We start from the raw sequence: 15,611 nt of genomic DNA, 5'->3' as shown, positions 1-15,611 counted from the left end.
TCTCCCCCCCCCCCACCCTGGTTGTCTGTTCTGTGTGTCTATTTACTGCATCTTCTTTGTCCACTTCTGTTGTCAGTAGCACGGGAATCTGTGTTTCTTTTTGTTGCGTCATCTTGTTGTGTCAGTTCTCCATGTGGGCAGCCCCATTCCTGGGCAGGCTGCACTTTCTTTCACGCTGGGCTGCTCTCCTTACGGGGCACACTCCTTGTGCATGGGGCTCCCCTACGCGGGGGACACCCCTTCATGGCTCGGCACTCCTTGCGCGCATCAGCACTGCGCATGGGCCAGCTCCACACGGGTCAAGGAGGCCCGGGGTTTGAGCCGCGGACCTCCCATGTGGTAGGTGGATGCCCTAACCACTGGGCCAAGTCCGCCACGGACATGTTAAGTTTTAATCCACATTCCTGTGGTTGAGAACCCATTTGTAAATAGGGCCTTTGAAGATGTTATCATGGATCAAGTTGTGGATAGGATCTTGGAAGATCCTGTTAAGAAGAGGTCAGACTGAATAAGGGTGGGTCTCAATCTAATATGGCTGAAGTCCTTATAAACAAAGGAAATGGGACAAGGAAGTAGAAGCCAGAAATGAGCAGGAACCACAGAAGTAGGCACAGGGAGGGAGAGATGAACATGTGATGGAGTTTGGCCAGAACAGTACAAACTCCAAGCATAAGAAAGCCCTGCTGATACCTTGATGTTGGACTTCTGGCCTCCAAACGTCAAGACAATAAATTCTTGTTATTATAAGTGAACCAGTGTGTGCTGTTTGCCATAGCAGTCCTCACATACTAGGATGTAGAGCAAGGGTCCCCATCTTTAGGGACCGGTAGCACACCCTGCCACACCCCATTTTAGCCTCTTCCTTCTTCTCTGATGAAAATGCATTTCTCCAGCACTTGGACTCTGGATTCCAGAGCAGTGGCATGGCTTGTTTTATAAAGCCCTTCTACTTGTCAGCCTCAGCTGATGTTGGAATTCTCCTAAGACAGAAGGCTTGTAGTATGATTTATAAAACATACACGGAGCAGTCTGGCTCAGACCCATTCCCTGTAAGGTCTGGAGAGAAAGAAAACAAACAAGCAAGGCAATGACGAAAAAGAAGGAAGCTGGCCCAGAGGAGAGAGGGTGGGCCAAACAGGACTGTTGTTCTAGCATGCCCTGCTTTGAGTCAGAAAGGCCAAAATCAAGCCGTGCAACCCCTTCTTCCCCCTCTGCTTTCAACATCACGTTCCCAGGCCTTGCTTCTTTGTCACACAGTACTATTTTTGTGTTACCTGACCACTCCTAGCATCTGACTTTAGCTGCTGGGTTGAAAATAAGTGCATCGTCATTGTTGGCCAAGAGTGCAGTTGCATAGCTTTTCCTTGTCGCTGTCGCCGATGCATCCGATAATTCTGCTCCATCTCCTTGCAGGGCATTATGGGAAGGAAGCCTACCGAAGCGGAGGACCCGACCTGCATAACTTCATCTCCTCTGGATTTGTCACGTTAGGAAGAGGACACACGAAGGGTACAGTGGAAACCATTTTTTACTAAATACAGAGGTTGCCTAGGGGAAGCCAATCTGAAATGTGAAGATGGTGTGCAGGCCAGAGGAATGTCCGGGAAAGGAATCAGTGGGGTGGCTCAGTTGCAGCTTGTCCTGGAGGTCACGGGCCTGGCTTTAGAGGGACATCAAAGAGACGTCCATCCCGCTCCACCCGTGGCGTGGCGCGGGACACAGATGCCAGAGGCTCCCTGTGGGCGGGAACCACGGGCAGTGTGGTGGACCCTGCCGATGGATGTGGCGGCCCTGGCAAAGCATCTCTTCTCCTCTTGGCTATCATTCCTTTTCCTTTTTAAAGCGACATTTTATACACTGATGTCCCTGTCCTGTCCTGTGGGTTTCTGAGCCAGCATGCATGTCGGGAGTTTTCCTGGACAGCCCTGCATCCTGTGTGTGTGTCCGTGAGGGCTCTCTGACGCGGACACGGGGGTAGTGGTTGCGCAGACCTTCAAGCCGCAAGACCAGAGCTCACACAGCCTTTCTGCCGAGCTGCTTTATGACCTAGCTGACAGCTTGCAGAGCATCTGTGCAGGGGGGATGGCACCCTCTGCGATTCTGTCTTTGGTTTAACCAGAGTCCTCCTTGTGCTGTGAGCATTCTGTCACATCAAGAGTAACCGGATCCCTCCTGCCTTTGATTGTCTTCCTAACACCTGTGTAATGTTGTAGCCCAAATGTGAATTCTGTTGTCGGGGTGCTGTGTGCCTCTCTCCCTCTGAAATCTGTGTCTGTTTTAAGTGTGAGTGAACCAGGAACTTTGCAATATTTTCTTACATTCCATGCACCGACTTTTTCAAATTCCCTATATGATGTTTGTTTATCCTCTAGACACAAAAGAAAAAAAAAAAAAAGAATCTGTATCTGTGTATGTATTCTCTGTTGTGTCTCTTTGTGCCTAAATAAAGTTTATCGAGGATACAGGTGGCATTTGTGGCTCCTAAGAGTTGCAGAATCAAATTGGGACCAGCTGACTCCAGAAGGGGTGATGAGTTGCACAGTTAACCAGCAAAAGGTACAGTTCTAGTTAAACCCATATCTAACCAAACCTGGAATTGCCCCCCTCCGAGTCATCTACTTTAGTGGGGTTTTTTGTTTTTTGAGTTTTTTTTTTTTTGAGATACCTGGGCCAGGAACTGAAAGCGGGACCTTGTATGTGAGAAGCTGGCGCTCAACCACTGAGCCACATCGGCTTCCCTGAGTTGGTTTTTTTGTTTGTTTTGCTTGTTGTTTGTTTTGGTTTTTCAAGAGACACTGGGAACCAAACCTGGGACCTCCCATGTGGGAGATGGGAGCTCAACCACTTGAGCCATATCTACTCCCCACTTTGTTTTCATTATGAAACAAATTACTCCAAAATTTAGCATTTTAAAACAACAAAACTGTTTTTATCTCACTGTTTCTGTGGACCAAGAATTGGGGAGCAGTTTAATGGGGTGCTCCTGGCTGGGGGTGCTCTCAGGGGGTTATAGTCAAGATGTCAGCCAGGGCTACATCATCTGAAAGGTTACCCGGGGTTCAAGGATCTGCTTTGAAGATGTTTTGCTCACATGGTGCTGGTTGGTGAGAGGAGGCTTGGGTTCCTCTCACGTCCTTACAGCATGGCGACTCCTTTTCTCAGAGCAAGGGGCCTGGGAAAGACAGAGAGCCACAATGCCTTTTATGACCGAACTTTAGAGGTCACACACTGTCATTTCCACAGAATCCTATTGGTTGCACAGGTCAGCCCATCCAGGGCAGAAGGGGACTTTCCAAGGGCGGAAATGACAGGAGGTGGGGCTCATTGGCACCATTTTGGAGGCTGCCAACCCCGCTCCTCAACCCCTGGAGTGAAACTGCAAACATGGATTTGCAAACAACACACCACAACTCCTTACCAGGCTTCCCAGCGGCTGTGATTTCCCATCCTCATCCCTGCCCCTTGAAGATGGTTCAGCCTGAGATGCTGAACAGTTTGATCATCTTAGACCTCTTTATATAGTTCACAATACCATGGTTTTGGTTCATGCATTCTTCAGTAAATAGTTCCTGAGGTCTGCCATGCACAGAACACTATTTAGAAGTTTTTACAAAATGGAATCTGTTCCCAGAGAGCTCACTGCAGCTCACTGTCTATTGGAGGAAGTAGACAAAATAAATATATATGTGCCAGGTGACAGTAAGTGTAAGAAGAGCAATTAAAGCAGGTCTGGGACAAGGAGAACTGAGGAAGAAAGGTTGTCTTATCAAGGAAGGCCTCTTTGGGAAACGGACTTTGGCCCAGTGGTTAGGGCGTCCGTCTACCATATGGGAGGTCTGCGGTTCAAACCCCGGGCCTCCTTGACCCGTGTGGAGCTGGCCATGCGCAGCGCTGATGCACGCAAGGAGTGCCGTGCCACGCAAGGGTGTCCCCCGCGTGGGGGAGCCCCACGCGCAAGGAGTGCGCCCGTGAGGAAAGCTGCCCAGCGTGAAAAGAAAGAGCAGCCTGCCCAGGAATGGCGCCGCCCACACTTCCCGTGCCGCTGACGACAACAGAAGCGGACAAAGAAACAAGACGCAGCAAATAGACACCAAGAACAGACAACCAGGAGAGGGGGGAAATTAAATAAATAAATCTTTAAAAAAAAAAAAAAAAAAGGAAGGCCTCTTGGATAAGGTGGTGGTTGAGCTATTGCACAACTGTTAAAAATTATCAGTGTGTCTCATCATTGTCTCATCAGTTCATACAACCCTGAGTCAAGACAAATGACCACTTCCAATGTCAGAGTCAAAGGGCTAGATGAAATTCTGAAACATCCTTATGCCCCTAGCAGGAATGCAAGAAGAGAGTCCCAGAGATTCAGCAAAGCAAAGCTCCACCCATCTGAGCAGACATAGGATCATCTAGATGCTTCCGGTGACAGAGACTGAAAGAACAGGCAGGGATGGACAATCGACTTTATGTGGCTGTGATATAGGCCTAGTTAACTTGAAACATGTGGAGGACCAAGTCGGCTGGGGGATGCTGCAGAGAGGGCTGATGGATGCCTGTGAAGTGCTGCTACTTAACCTGAGCCGAAGGAGAGTAGCCACAAGTATGTTTGTTAAAGGCAAGTGATGGGAACAGGGGAGGGCTCATCATGCTATCCTCTCTTTTCTGCTATGTGTTTGAAATTTTCAATACTGAAAAGCTATAAAAACTTCTGTTAATCTTTTTTTCCATTAGAGGAGTTGCAGGGTTACAGAAAAATCATTTATAAAATACAGAGTTTCCATATACCCTCCCACATACAATTTTCCCCATTATTACCTCTTTGCATTAGTGAGGTACCTTACTTACAATTGCTGAAACAATGTTATTATAATTACACTATTAACTATAGTCCATAATTTAGATTAAGGTTTACTGTTTGTGTTTTATGGGCCTATGTTTGTTTGGGAATTTTTATTTTAGCGACTTACATACAAACTGAAATTTCCCCTTTTAACAACATTCAAGTATATAGCTCACTAGTGTTAATTTCATTCACAGTGTTCTTCTAACATCACCACCTTCCATTACCAAACCTTTTCCATCACCCCAAATAGGAACTCTGTACTAATTAACATTAACTCCCCATTCCCTATCCCAGCTCTGACCCATAGTAACCTGTATTCTAGTTTCTGACTCTGTGAATTTCTCTCTTATCACTGAGATCATATAGCATTTGTCCTTTTGTATCTGGCTTATTTCATTCAACTTGATGACTCAAGGTTCATCCATGTGACATGTCATATGTATCAGAACTTCATTTCTTTTCACAGCTGAATAGTAGTCCATTGTATGTATATACCACATTTTGTTTGTTCATTCATGTGTTAATGGAAGCTTGGGTTGCTTCTACCTTTTGACAATTGTGAATAATGGCACTGTGAACATCCGTGTGCATATATCTGTTCAAATCTCTGCTTTCAGTTCTTTTGGATATGTACCTAGAAGTGGGATTGATGGATCATACTTAGCTTTCTGAGGAACTGCCAAACTGTCATCCATAGTGGCTTCACCATTTTACAGTCCTACCAACAATAAGCAAGTATTCCTATGTCTCTACATCCTCTCCAACACTGATTATTTTCCTTTTTTAAAAAAATAGTACCTATTTAGTGGGTATGAAATTGTATATCATTGTGGTTTTGATTTGCATTTTGCTAATGGCTAATGAGGAAGGGCATCTTTTCTTTTTTTTCTTTTTTTTCTTTTTTTGTCTTATTTATTTTTTTAATATTACATTAAAAATACATGAGGTCCCCATATACTCCCCACACCCCTCACCCCACTTCTCCCCCCATAACAACAATCTCCTCCATCATCATGAGATTTTCATTGCATTTGGTGAATACATCTCTGAGCACCGCTACACCTCATGGTCAATGGTTCACATCATAGCCCTCACTCTCCCACATTCCACCCAGTGGGCCATGGGAGGACATACAATGTCCGGTAACTGTCCCTACAGCACCACTCAGGACAACTCCAAGTCCTGAAAACGCCCTCACATCTCATCTCTTCCTCCCATTCCCTACCCCCAGCAGCCACCATGGCCACTGTTGCCACACCAATGCCACATTTTCTTCAATTACTTATCACAATAGTCCATGAATAGAATAGAATGAATAGAATATCAGTAAGTCCACTCTAATCCATACTCTATTCCTCCATCCTGTGGACCTTGGAATGGTTGTGTCCACTCTACATCTATATCAAGAGGGGGCTTAGATTCCACATGGATGCTGGATACAATCCTCCTGCTTTCAGTTTTAGGCACTCTTGGCTCCCTGGTGTGGTGGTTGATCTTCTTCACCTCCATGTTAGATGAGTGGGGTAAGTCCAATAAACCAGAGCATAGGAGCTGATGGCTGTCGAGGTTCAGGGCCTGCCTATCACATGGTCAGTCCAGAGATTCGGGTCCCCTGGGTATACACTAAATCCCAGCACCAACTACAGTTCCAGTAAAAGTAACAGGAGAGGCTTGTGAACAAAGATCACATCTGAGTCCAGCTCCATCACAAAGAAACACAAACTCCAAAGTACGGCCAACTGAGATGGCACTGAACTCCATCTGCCATGACCATAGAACCTGTGGGTCTCAGAAGAACCAATACCTGGGGTTGTATCTGCTTTATCTGTCTCTGAGACTCTGCTGAGGTGTGCATAAGGGCAACCTCTCTGATAACCTCCCAGCTCTTTTTGGAGACTCATAGCCATATAAACTCATTTGTCCTTTACATTTCCCACTTTGATTCAGGTCAAAAAAACATTTTTAACTCCTGGTATTATATGTAGACTGAGATATTCTGCTGGTCTGAGTTGGCCCTTTTATTCAAGGTCATTTTCTAGTTACATAATCATCTGGTACTTGGTAGTAATCCCTCGGTACCAGGGAGGCTTATCCCCTGGAGTCATGTCCCATGCTGGGGGGAATGCAGCACATTTACATCTGAGTTTGGCTTCGAGACTGGCAACATTTGAGCAACATGGAGGGTCTCAGGAGGTAACTCTTAGGCACCCTGCAGCTCTTGGCATTGTTCTTATTTTTCAGGTGCACAGGCTCACAAGCATAGTCATTAGTATCAAGGGCTCATTGTTGGACCTTCATTCTTTTTTTGTCTTTGCCATTGCACTTGGGGGATTATTGCTGTTCTTTTAGGGAGTGTGATAGAGCTCCCCTGGCTAGGAACTCAGCATTCCCTCAATTGTTGTTTTTAATTGTATCCACTATGAAAATATCCAAACAATTTATGTACCCTGGATATATGCCCTGTAGAACTCCCTGCCAACCATGTGCCCCTGTCAATAACATCCCACACCAGTATTCCTCCCCTGCCATTGTTGAACCTCTCTGTGATCCAAAACTTCTCGAAAAGTGAAGCCCAATATATTGCCAGGTTCCATTCATAGTAAAATGGAATATAGTGATGAGTTTAAAGGTTAGATATAGAATACATATTAATTTAGAAAAATTAAGGTAAAAATAAATTGGGGTATCAAAAAATTTAAAAACGCAAAAGCTTTGTTTTTGATGTTTTGCCTTCCATCACTGCAATAAGTGTTGCCCTGTATGCATACTGGCAAGGCAACTATTTCCGTCCTTTCCTCAGTGTCTATGTCCTATCTTATTCTTTTCTTTTTTCTAATTATTAAGCTTATATTCACAAAAGTTTTAGATCACAATAATTCATATATACAATATACAGTACTCCCACATATCCCTTCCACAGCAATAATCTTTTTACATATTCATACTGTATTTACTGAAACTGATGTGCAGATTTTGAGACAATACGTTTGAAACAAGTAACATTTGTGTTTACATTGTGGTTTATGTTTTAGACTATACAATTTTCTAAATGGTTAGTTATCTTATGTTTTACATTATGATTTACATTTTAGCCTATCAGCCCCTATATATTTTTAGTGTAATTTTACATGTCTTATATCCATCCTTGCATAATCTTATGGAACACTTCTATTACCCACACAGTTCCATTGGTTCCATCTATTCAATACCTCTTTCCCCCTCCCCTTAGGGCCCACAGTGGCAGTCAGTCTTCATTGCTTGAAGTGCCATGTTCAGAGATACTTGCAACAGTGTTGAGGGCTTGACATGCTCAACTGCCCTAATGCACTGGGAGCCACCATTTCTCTTGAGAGATACAATTCCCTCTATTTGAGGGCATCAGTCCTCCCCAGGATGTAGGTATACTTTCACTCTCTTTATATGGGTCTCTATCCAATGATATAACCCACTATAGCAAAATGAGCATTCACATATTCCCTAGGAGCCTGTCCTACATCAGATTATCCCCTTTAAGCATCTTAAACAGGTAACCTTCCTTATTATATTTTTGAAAAAGTTTTCTCAGCATTATACTCTCAACCAAATACCTGACAATCTCCTATGTTCATACATTGCCCCATCCTCCCCCCAATTTCTTGGACAATATTACCCATTCTCCCCTTCCTGCCCCTCCTCAAGCCCGCAAAGCCCACCCAAGGGTAACCCTATGCCCCCATTTTATCCCTTCCTTGTACAAATACTTACCTCCAGCTTATCAGAGATTTCACCCATGTCAGTGTCAGCTTGCATTCTTCCTTTACCCCCCAATGTCCTTTAAGCCTATCATCCGGTCTCTAGCTCTCTGAGGCAGCTTGGTTTACTTATTTCATATCATTGAGGTCATGTAGTATTTGTCCTTAAATGCCTGGGCTGCTTCACTCAACATAAGGTTCTCAAGATTCATCCATGTTATCACGTGTGTTTGTAGTGTATTTTTTCTTAAAGCTGATTAGTATTCCATTGTATGTATATACCACATTTTATTTATCCATTCATCTGTTGATGGGCATTTGGGTTGATTCCCACTTTTGGCAATAGTGAACAATGCTGCTATGAACATTGGTGTGCATATATCAGTTTGTGTCCTTGTTTTCCGTTCTACTGGTATATACCCAGCAGTGTAATTGCTGGGTCATATGGCAAATCTAAGGCTAATTTTTTGAGGAACCGCCAAACTATCCTCCAGAATGGCTGGATCCTTCTGCATTCCCACCAGCAGTGGGTGAGTGTTCCCATTCCTCCACGTCTTCTCCAGCATTTGTAGTCTTCTGTTTTTTTTTCATAGCTGCCAATCTTCTGGGAGTAAGATGGATCTCATTGTAGTTTTGATTTGCATTTCCCTGATAGCTAGAGATTTGGAGCATTTGTTCATGTGCTTTTTAGCCATTTGTATTTCTTCTTTGGAGAAGTGTCTGTTTAAATCTTTTTCCCATTTTTTTAAATGGGTTGTCTGTCTTTTTATTTTCAATATATAGGAGTTCTTTATATATGCAGGTTATAGGTGTCCTATACGATATATGGTTACCAAATATTTTCTCCCATTGAGTAGGCTCTCTTCACTTTCTTGGCAAACTCCTTTGAGGTGCAGAAGTCTTTAATTTTGAGGAAGTCCCATTTATCTATTTTGTTCTTTTACTGCTCGTGCTTTTGGTGTGAAGTTCATGAAGCCATTTCCTCTTACAAGGTCTTGTATATGCTTCCCTACACTGCTTTCCAAAGTTTTTATGGTCTTGGCTCTTATATTTAGGCCTTTGATCTATCTTGAGTTGATTTTTGTATAAGGTGTGAGATGGTAATCTTCTTTCATTCTTTTCCATGTGGATATCCAGTTCTCCAGGCACCATTTGTTGAATAGGCCATTCTCTCCCAGTTGAGAGGGTTTGGTGACTTTATCGAATATTATATGACTATATATATGAGGATCTATATCAGAACTCTCAATTCGGTTCCATTGGTCTGTATGTCTCTTCTTATGCCAATACCATGCTGTTTTCACTACTGTAGCTTTGTAGTATGTTTTGAAGTCAGGAAGTGTGATTCCTCCAATTTCGTTTTTCTTTTTCAATATGTCTTTGGCTGTTTGGGGCCTCTTTCCTTTCCAAATAAATTTCATAGCTAGTTTTTCTAGTTCCTTAAAGAATGCTTTGTTGATTTTTATTGGGATTGCATTGAATGTGTAGATCAGTTTTGGTAGGATAGACATCTTAATAATATTTAGTCTTCCTATCCTTGAACAGGGAATATTCTTCCATTTATTTAGGTCTTCTTTGATTTCCTTGAATAGTCTTGTGTAGTTCTCTGTGTATAAGGTTTTTACATCTTTAGTTAAATTTATTCCTAGGTATTTGATTTTTTTATTGACTATTGTAAATGGTATTTGTTTCTTGATTTCTTCTTGAGCTTGCTCATTATTGGTGTACAGAAATGCTACTGATATTTGCACATTGATCTTATAACCTGAGACTTTACTAAACTCATTTATGAGTTCTAGAAGCTTTGTTGTAGACCTCTCAGGGTTTCTATGTATAGGATCATGCCATCTGCAAATAATGGAATTTTGACTTCTTCCTTTCCAATTTGAATGCCTTTTATATCTGGTTCTGTTGGCTGAGTGATCCTCTCTTATTGGCCTGCTTATATGACGATGGACTCTTAGAAGGATGTCCGTTCGTGGGGCAAAAGCCAAGAGGCAAGAAGGAAGGTTCTTAGAGGGGGAGAAGAGCCTCGGAGTTTGCTATCTCAACAGTCCGTCCACTGCCTACTTCCTGCTCATCCACTTATGCCATCTGCTTGACCCCGCTGAGGTAGGGGAGACAGGGGAAGCGTGGAGAGGGTCAGTAAGAGTCAAACCGGAGATGGTGCACCCAAGTGCTCAGAGGAGATAGAAATAAGAGAGGAAGATAGGAAAGAGTACCCAAAGTAGGTTCCTGGCAGTCTCAACTCCAGCAACGAGGTGAGCGGTGAATGGAGCAAAAGTTCTCACACAGAGTCCACTCTGGAGACGCAGGCTTGGTAGCACAGGTCTGGTTTATTGAGGAAATGCGACAACTTTTATGGGTGTCTAAGGGGAAGGGCCATGTAAGAGGTTGATTAGATGATATTGGGCAGAGTGAAATGTATGTCAGAGCTCTAGTGCTGGTTGCCAGGCCCTTATCAGGTCTGTGCAGGTCTGTGCTCACTCGGTTTCAGTTGCCTTTTCCTGGAAACAGGCTGGTTTCCAATATATGCTGAGTCATTGCCCCAGGCGCTCTTTTGTTACTTTTGCACCGTTTGGTTGCCCCAGGTGCCATTTTGATAGCTCTAGGCACCATCTTCTGGTAGGGACTTTCCAGTGGGGGGACTTCCCACATGGCTCTTGCCTCAGTGCTCGAGCAAGTACTTCTAAGACAATGTTAAATAGAAGGGGAGAGAGTGGGCATCCTTGTCTTGTTTCTGATCTTAGAGGGAAGGATTTTAGGATTTCACCATTGTAAACAATGTTGACTGTGGGTTTTTCATATATACTCTTTATCATGTTCAAAAAATTTCCTTGTATTCCAATCTTTTGGAGTGTTTTTATCAAGATAGGGTGCTGTATTTTGTCAAATGCTTTTTCTGCAGCTATAGATATAATCATGTGATTTTTTTCCTTCATTCTGTTTATGTGGTGTATTACATTGATTGATTTTCTTATGTTGAACCATCCTTGCATACCTGGAATGAATCCCACTTGGTCATGGTGTATAATTTGCTTAATGTGTTGTTGAATATGTTTAGCAAGTATTTTTTTGAGGATTTTTGTGTCTAGGTTCATTAGAGAAATTGGTCTGTAATTTTCCTTTCTTGTGGTGTCTTTGTTTGGCTTTGGTACTAGGGTAATGTTGGCATCATAGAATGAGTTAGGTAATGTTCCTTCTCTTTCAATTTTTTGGCAGCGTTTCAGCAGGATTGGTGTTAGTTCTTTCTGGAATGTTTTGTAGAAGTCAACTGTGAAGCTGTCTGGCCCTGGGCTCTTCTTAGTTGGGAGGTTTTTAATGACTGATTCTATCTCTTTACTTGTGATTGGTTTGTTGAGATCATCAATTCCTTCTTTTGTCAACATAGGCTGCTTATGTGTTTCTAGGAATGTGTCCATTTCCTCTGATTTGTCATTTTTGTTGGAATATAGTTTTTCAAAGTATCCTCTTATGATACTCTTTATTTCTGAGGGGTCAGTGGTGATATCTCCTTTCTCATTTCTTATTTTGTGTATTTGCATCTTCTCTCTTTTTTTCTTTGTTAGTCTTGCTAAGGGTTTATCAATTTTATTGATCTTCTCAAAAAACCAGCTCTTGGTTTTGTTTATCTTTTCAAGTGGTTTCTTATTTTCTATTTCATTTAGTTCTGCTCTTATCTTTGTTATTTCTTTCTTTCTTCTTCCTGTGGAGTTACTTTGTTGTTTTTTTACTAATTCCTCCAAATATGCAGTTAGTTCTTCAATTTTGCTTTCTTCTTTTTTGATGTATGAATTTATGGCTATAAATTTCCCTCTCAGTACTGCTTTTGCTGCATCCCATAAGTTTTGGTAAGTTGTGTTATCATTTTCATCACTTTCAAGGTAGTTATTAATTTCTTTTGAGATTTCCTCTTTGACCCACTGTTTATCTAAGAGTGTGCTGTTTAATTTCCATATCTTGGTGTGAAATCTGGGCCTCTGGCCCTTGCAGATTTCCAGCTTCACTCCATTGTGGTCAGAGATATTATTCTGTATGATTTCAATCTTTCTGAATTCATTGAGCCTTTCTTTGTGGCCTAGCATATGGTCTATCTTGGAGAATGATCCATGTACACTTGAGAAAAATGTATATCCTGCTGTACTTAGGTGTAATGATCTGTATATGTCTATTAGATCCAGCTCCTCTAATATACTGTTCAAAGTTTTTGTTTCTTTATTGATTCTTTTTTGAGATATTCTGTCCAAAGTTGATAGTGGTGTATTAAAGTCTCCCTCTATAATTGTAGAGGCATCTATTCTTTCACTTAGTTTTTCCAGTGTTTGCCTCACGTATTTGGAGGTGCCCTTGTTAGAAGTATAAATATTTATGATTGTTCATTCTTCTTGAAAGATTATCCCTTTCACTAATATGTAGTATCCTTCTTTGTCTCTCACAATTGTTTCACATTTAAAGTCTATTTTGTCTGATATTAATACAGGTACTTCTGCCTTTTTTTGGTTATTGTTTGCTTGTAAGATTGTTTTCCAGCCATTCACTTTCAACCTCCGTGAATCCCTGGGTCTAAGATATGTTTCTTGTAGACAGCATATAGATGGGTCATATTACCTTATCCAATCTCCCAGTGTGAATCTTTTGACAGGTGAGTTTAATCCATTGACATTCAGTGTTATTACTTTCAAGGAATTATTTATATTAGCCATATTTTGTTGGGCCTTGTGTTTGTCATATTTTGTTTGTTTTTTCCCTTCTCTTTTTGTCTTTTTTGTTGCTCTTACACTGTCCTCCAACTCTGCCTCTCCTGTTTTTTTCTTTCTTCCTGCAGAACTCCCTTTAGTATTTCTTGAAGGGCAGGGTTCTTGTTGGCATACTCTTTTAATTTCTGTTTATCTGTGAATATTTTGAACTTTCCATCATTTTTGAATGCTAGTTTAGCTGGGTAGAGTATTCTTGGTTGGAAATTTTTTTCTTTTAGTACCTTGACTATATGATACCACTGCCTTCTTGCCTCCATGGTTTCAGATGAGAAATCAGCACTTAATCTTATGGAGCCTCCCTTGTATGTGATGGTTATCTTTTCTCTTGCTGCTTTTAGAATTTTCTCTTTGTCTTGAGCATTGGATAATTTGATAAGTATATGTCTTGGGGTGGGCCTGTTGGGATTTATGGTGTTTGGGGTGCGTTGTGCTTCCTGGACATGTGCATCCATCTCTCTCAGTAGATTTGGGAAGTTTTCAGCCTTTATTTCTTCCAACACCCCTTCTGTCCCCTTGCCCTTCTCTTCTCCTTCTGGGATGCCTATAATATGTATGTTTGTGTGTTTTGCATTGTCATTCAGGTCCCTAAGTCCTAGCTGGATTTTTTCTAACTTTTTATCGATCAGTTCTACTATCTGTTTGATTTTAGATGTACTGTCTTCCATGTTGCTAAATCTCTCCTCAGCCTCTTCTAATCTGCTGTTATTTGCCTAGAGTGTATTTTTGATTTCTTGAACTGTGGTTTTCATCACCATCATATCTGTTTTCTTTTTGCATATGTCTGCAATTTCCTCTCCAAGTGTTTTCTTCATATTGTTAATCTCTTCCTTTACTTCATTAAGTTGGTCTCTAATATATGTTTTGAGATCTTTAATTACTTGTCCGATGTTCTGCTCCCCTTCCTGGTTTTTAGTTTGTTCATTGGATTCGGCCATGTTTTCCTGATTATTGGTTTGGTTTGTAGTTTTTTGTTGCTATCTGGTCATCATTTTATCTTGAAGGGTTTAATCTGTTCCTTAGCTTCTTTGTCTAGTCTTGGGGATTAATTAGTTGTTGTTCATGCATAAGTGTTATGTCTTCTCTTTGTCACTTAGTTCTTCTTACTCTATTTTCTTGTTGCTGGCTAAGTTCACTTTGAAGGAAAATATTAGGGCCAGGGAAAGCAAAATGAGTAAGAAAAGAAAATGTATAAAGTAGTATTGATAATAAGTGTTAACAGAGCAACAATGTGAGATCTGGGAGAATGGATAGTAGACTCATGTAAGTTGTGTAGAGTTATAGCAGTATGTAGAGTACCTATAATGAGACAGTCAACTGAATATGGGGAGGAATATAGTATGAATTAAAAAGCCAGTGTTTTCATGAGAGAGGGAAAGAGAAAAGAAAGACAATAATATCAAGAGTGGATAAAAGACAGAAAACAGAACAAAGGTATTAGAAATTAAAAGTCAGACAATTTGGGGGCCAAAGAAATGGAGGTGGAATATAAGAGAAACAATAGATGATGGAGGATAGAAAGATGTGGGGGAAAGGGGATAGTGTAGGTGGCCAAAATCAATACACACAGAAAAGAGGAAATGGAGGATGAGGAAACAGAGCAAGTGTGAAGCGCTCCCTGCAGCACCTGTTCTATAAATAAAATAAAATAAAATAAGAAGAAAAAGAGAGAAAAGAAAAAAAAAGAGAAGAGAAAAAGGGGGGTAGACAAAGAAAAAGGGGGGGGGGAGAGGGGAACAAGCAAGAAAAAGAGAAAAAAACTAAATAAATGAAAAAGGACCTTGGGGGATAAAATGGGAGAAAAGACCAGGAGACAATGCAATATTAGCAACCAAGACAAAAAATAAAAAATAAAGAACCAACGTTTTAAGCTAGGAGAATCCTCTTTGCAGTTAAATAATACACTTAAGGATCTGACCTTCCCCCTTTCTCCTTTCCTCACTTCTCTCTGCCAGGGCAGCAGGAAAGCTGCCTGAGAGTTCTGGTAGGAGATTCAAGTGGGTCCTTGTTGAACCAACTCAACACAGAAGACTATGGCTCTTTATTTCCAGTGTGAGAGCACCTACACCTCACCAGAAACCCCAAATATGCTATTGGAAGCTTGGATAGCACCTCCTACAGTCCCTCCCCCTTAGGTGTGTTAGGAGAGGTCTAATTGATTTTCTGACTCCACTTTCTCCCAGACCAAGTTTCCTATCCCAGAACATTTAGGTAAATTGGGCTTTCTCAGAAGATTCACCTCTCCTTTCTTCCTTGACTCTCCCAAAGACAGCTGGTATACTCCTCCAA

The 15,611-nt window shown here is 41.7% G+C and overlaps 1 protein-coding gene across 2 annotated transcripts in view; it reads left to right on the top strand.

Moving 5' to 3' along the window:
• Positions 1 to 15,611, top strand: part of SHISA6 (shisa family member 6) — a 317,465-nt gene that overhangs the window by 144,820 nt on the left and 157,034 nt on the right. For both annotated transcript variants that reach the window (XM_058283469.1, XM_004483146.3), the window contains exon 3: positions 1,414 to 1,509. In XM_058283469.1, coding sequence (XP_058139452.1) covers positions 1,414 to 1,509 — 96 coding nt within the window. The remainder of the gene's footprint in view (positions 1 to 1,413; positions 1,510 to 15,611) is intronic.

This window comes from Dasypus novemcinctus, chromosome 21 (assembly GCF_030445035.2).
Source record: "Dasypus novemcinctus isolate mDasNov1 chromosome 21, mDasNov1.1.hap2, whole genome shotgun sequence".
Taxonomy (NCBI): domain Eukaryota; kingdom Metazoa; phylum Chordata; class Mammalia; order Cingulata; family Dasypodidae; genus Dasypus; species Dasypus novemcinctus.
This window is presented reverse-complemented; position numbering and strand designations above follow the sequence as displayed.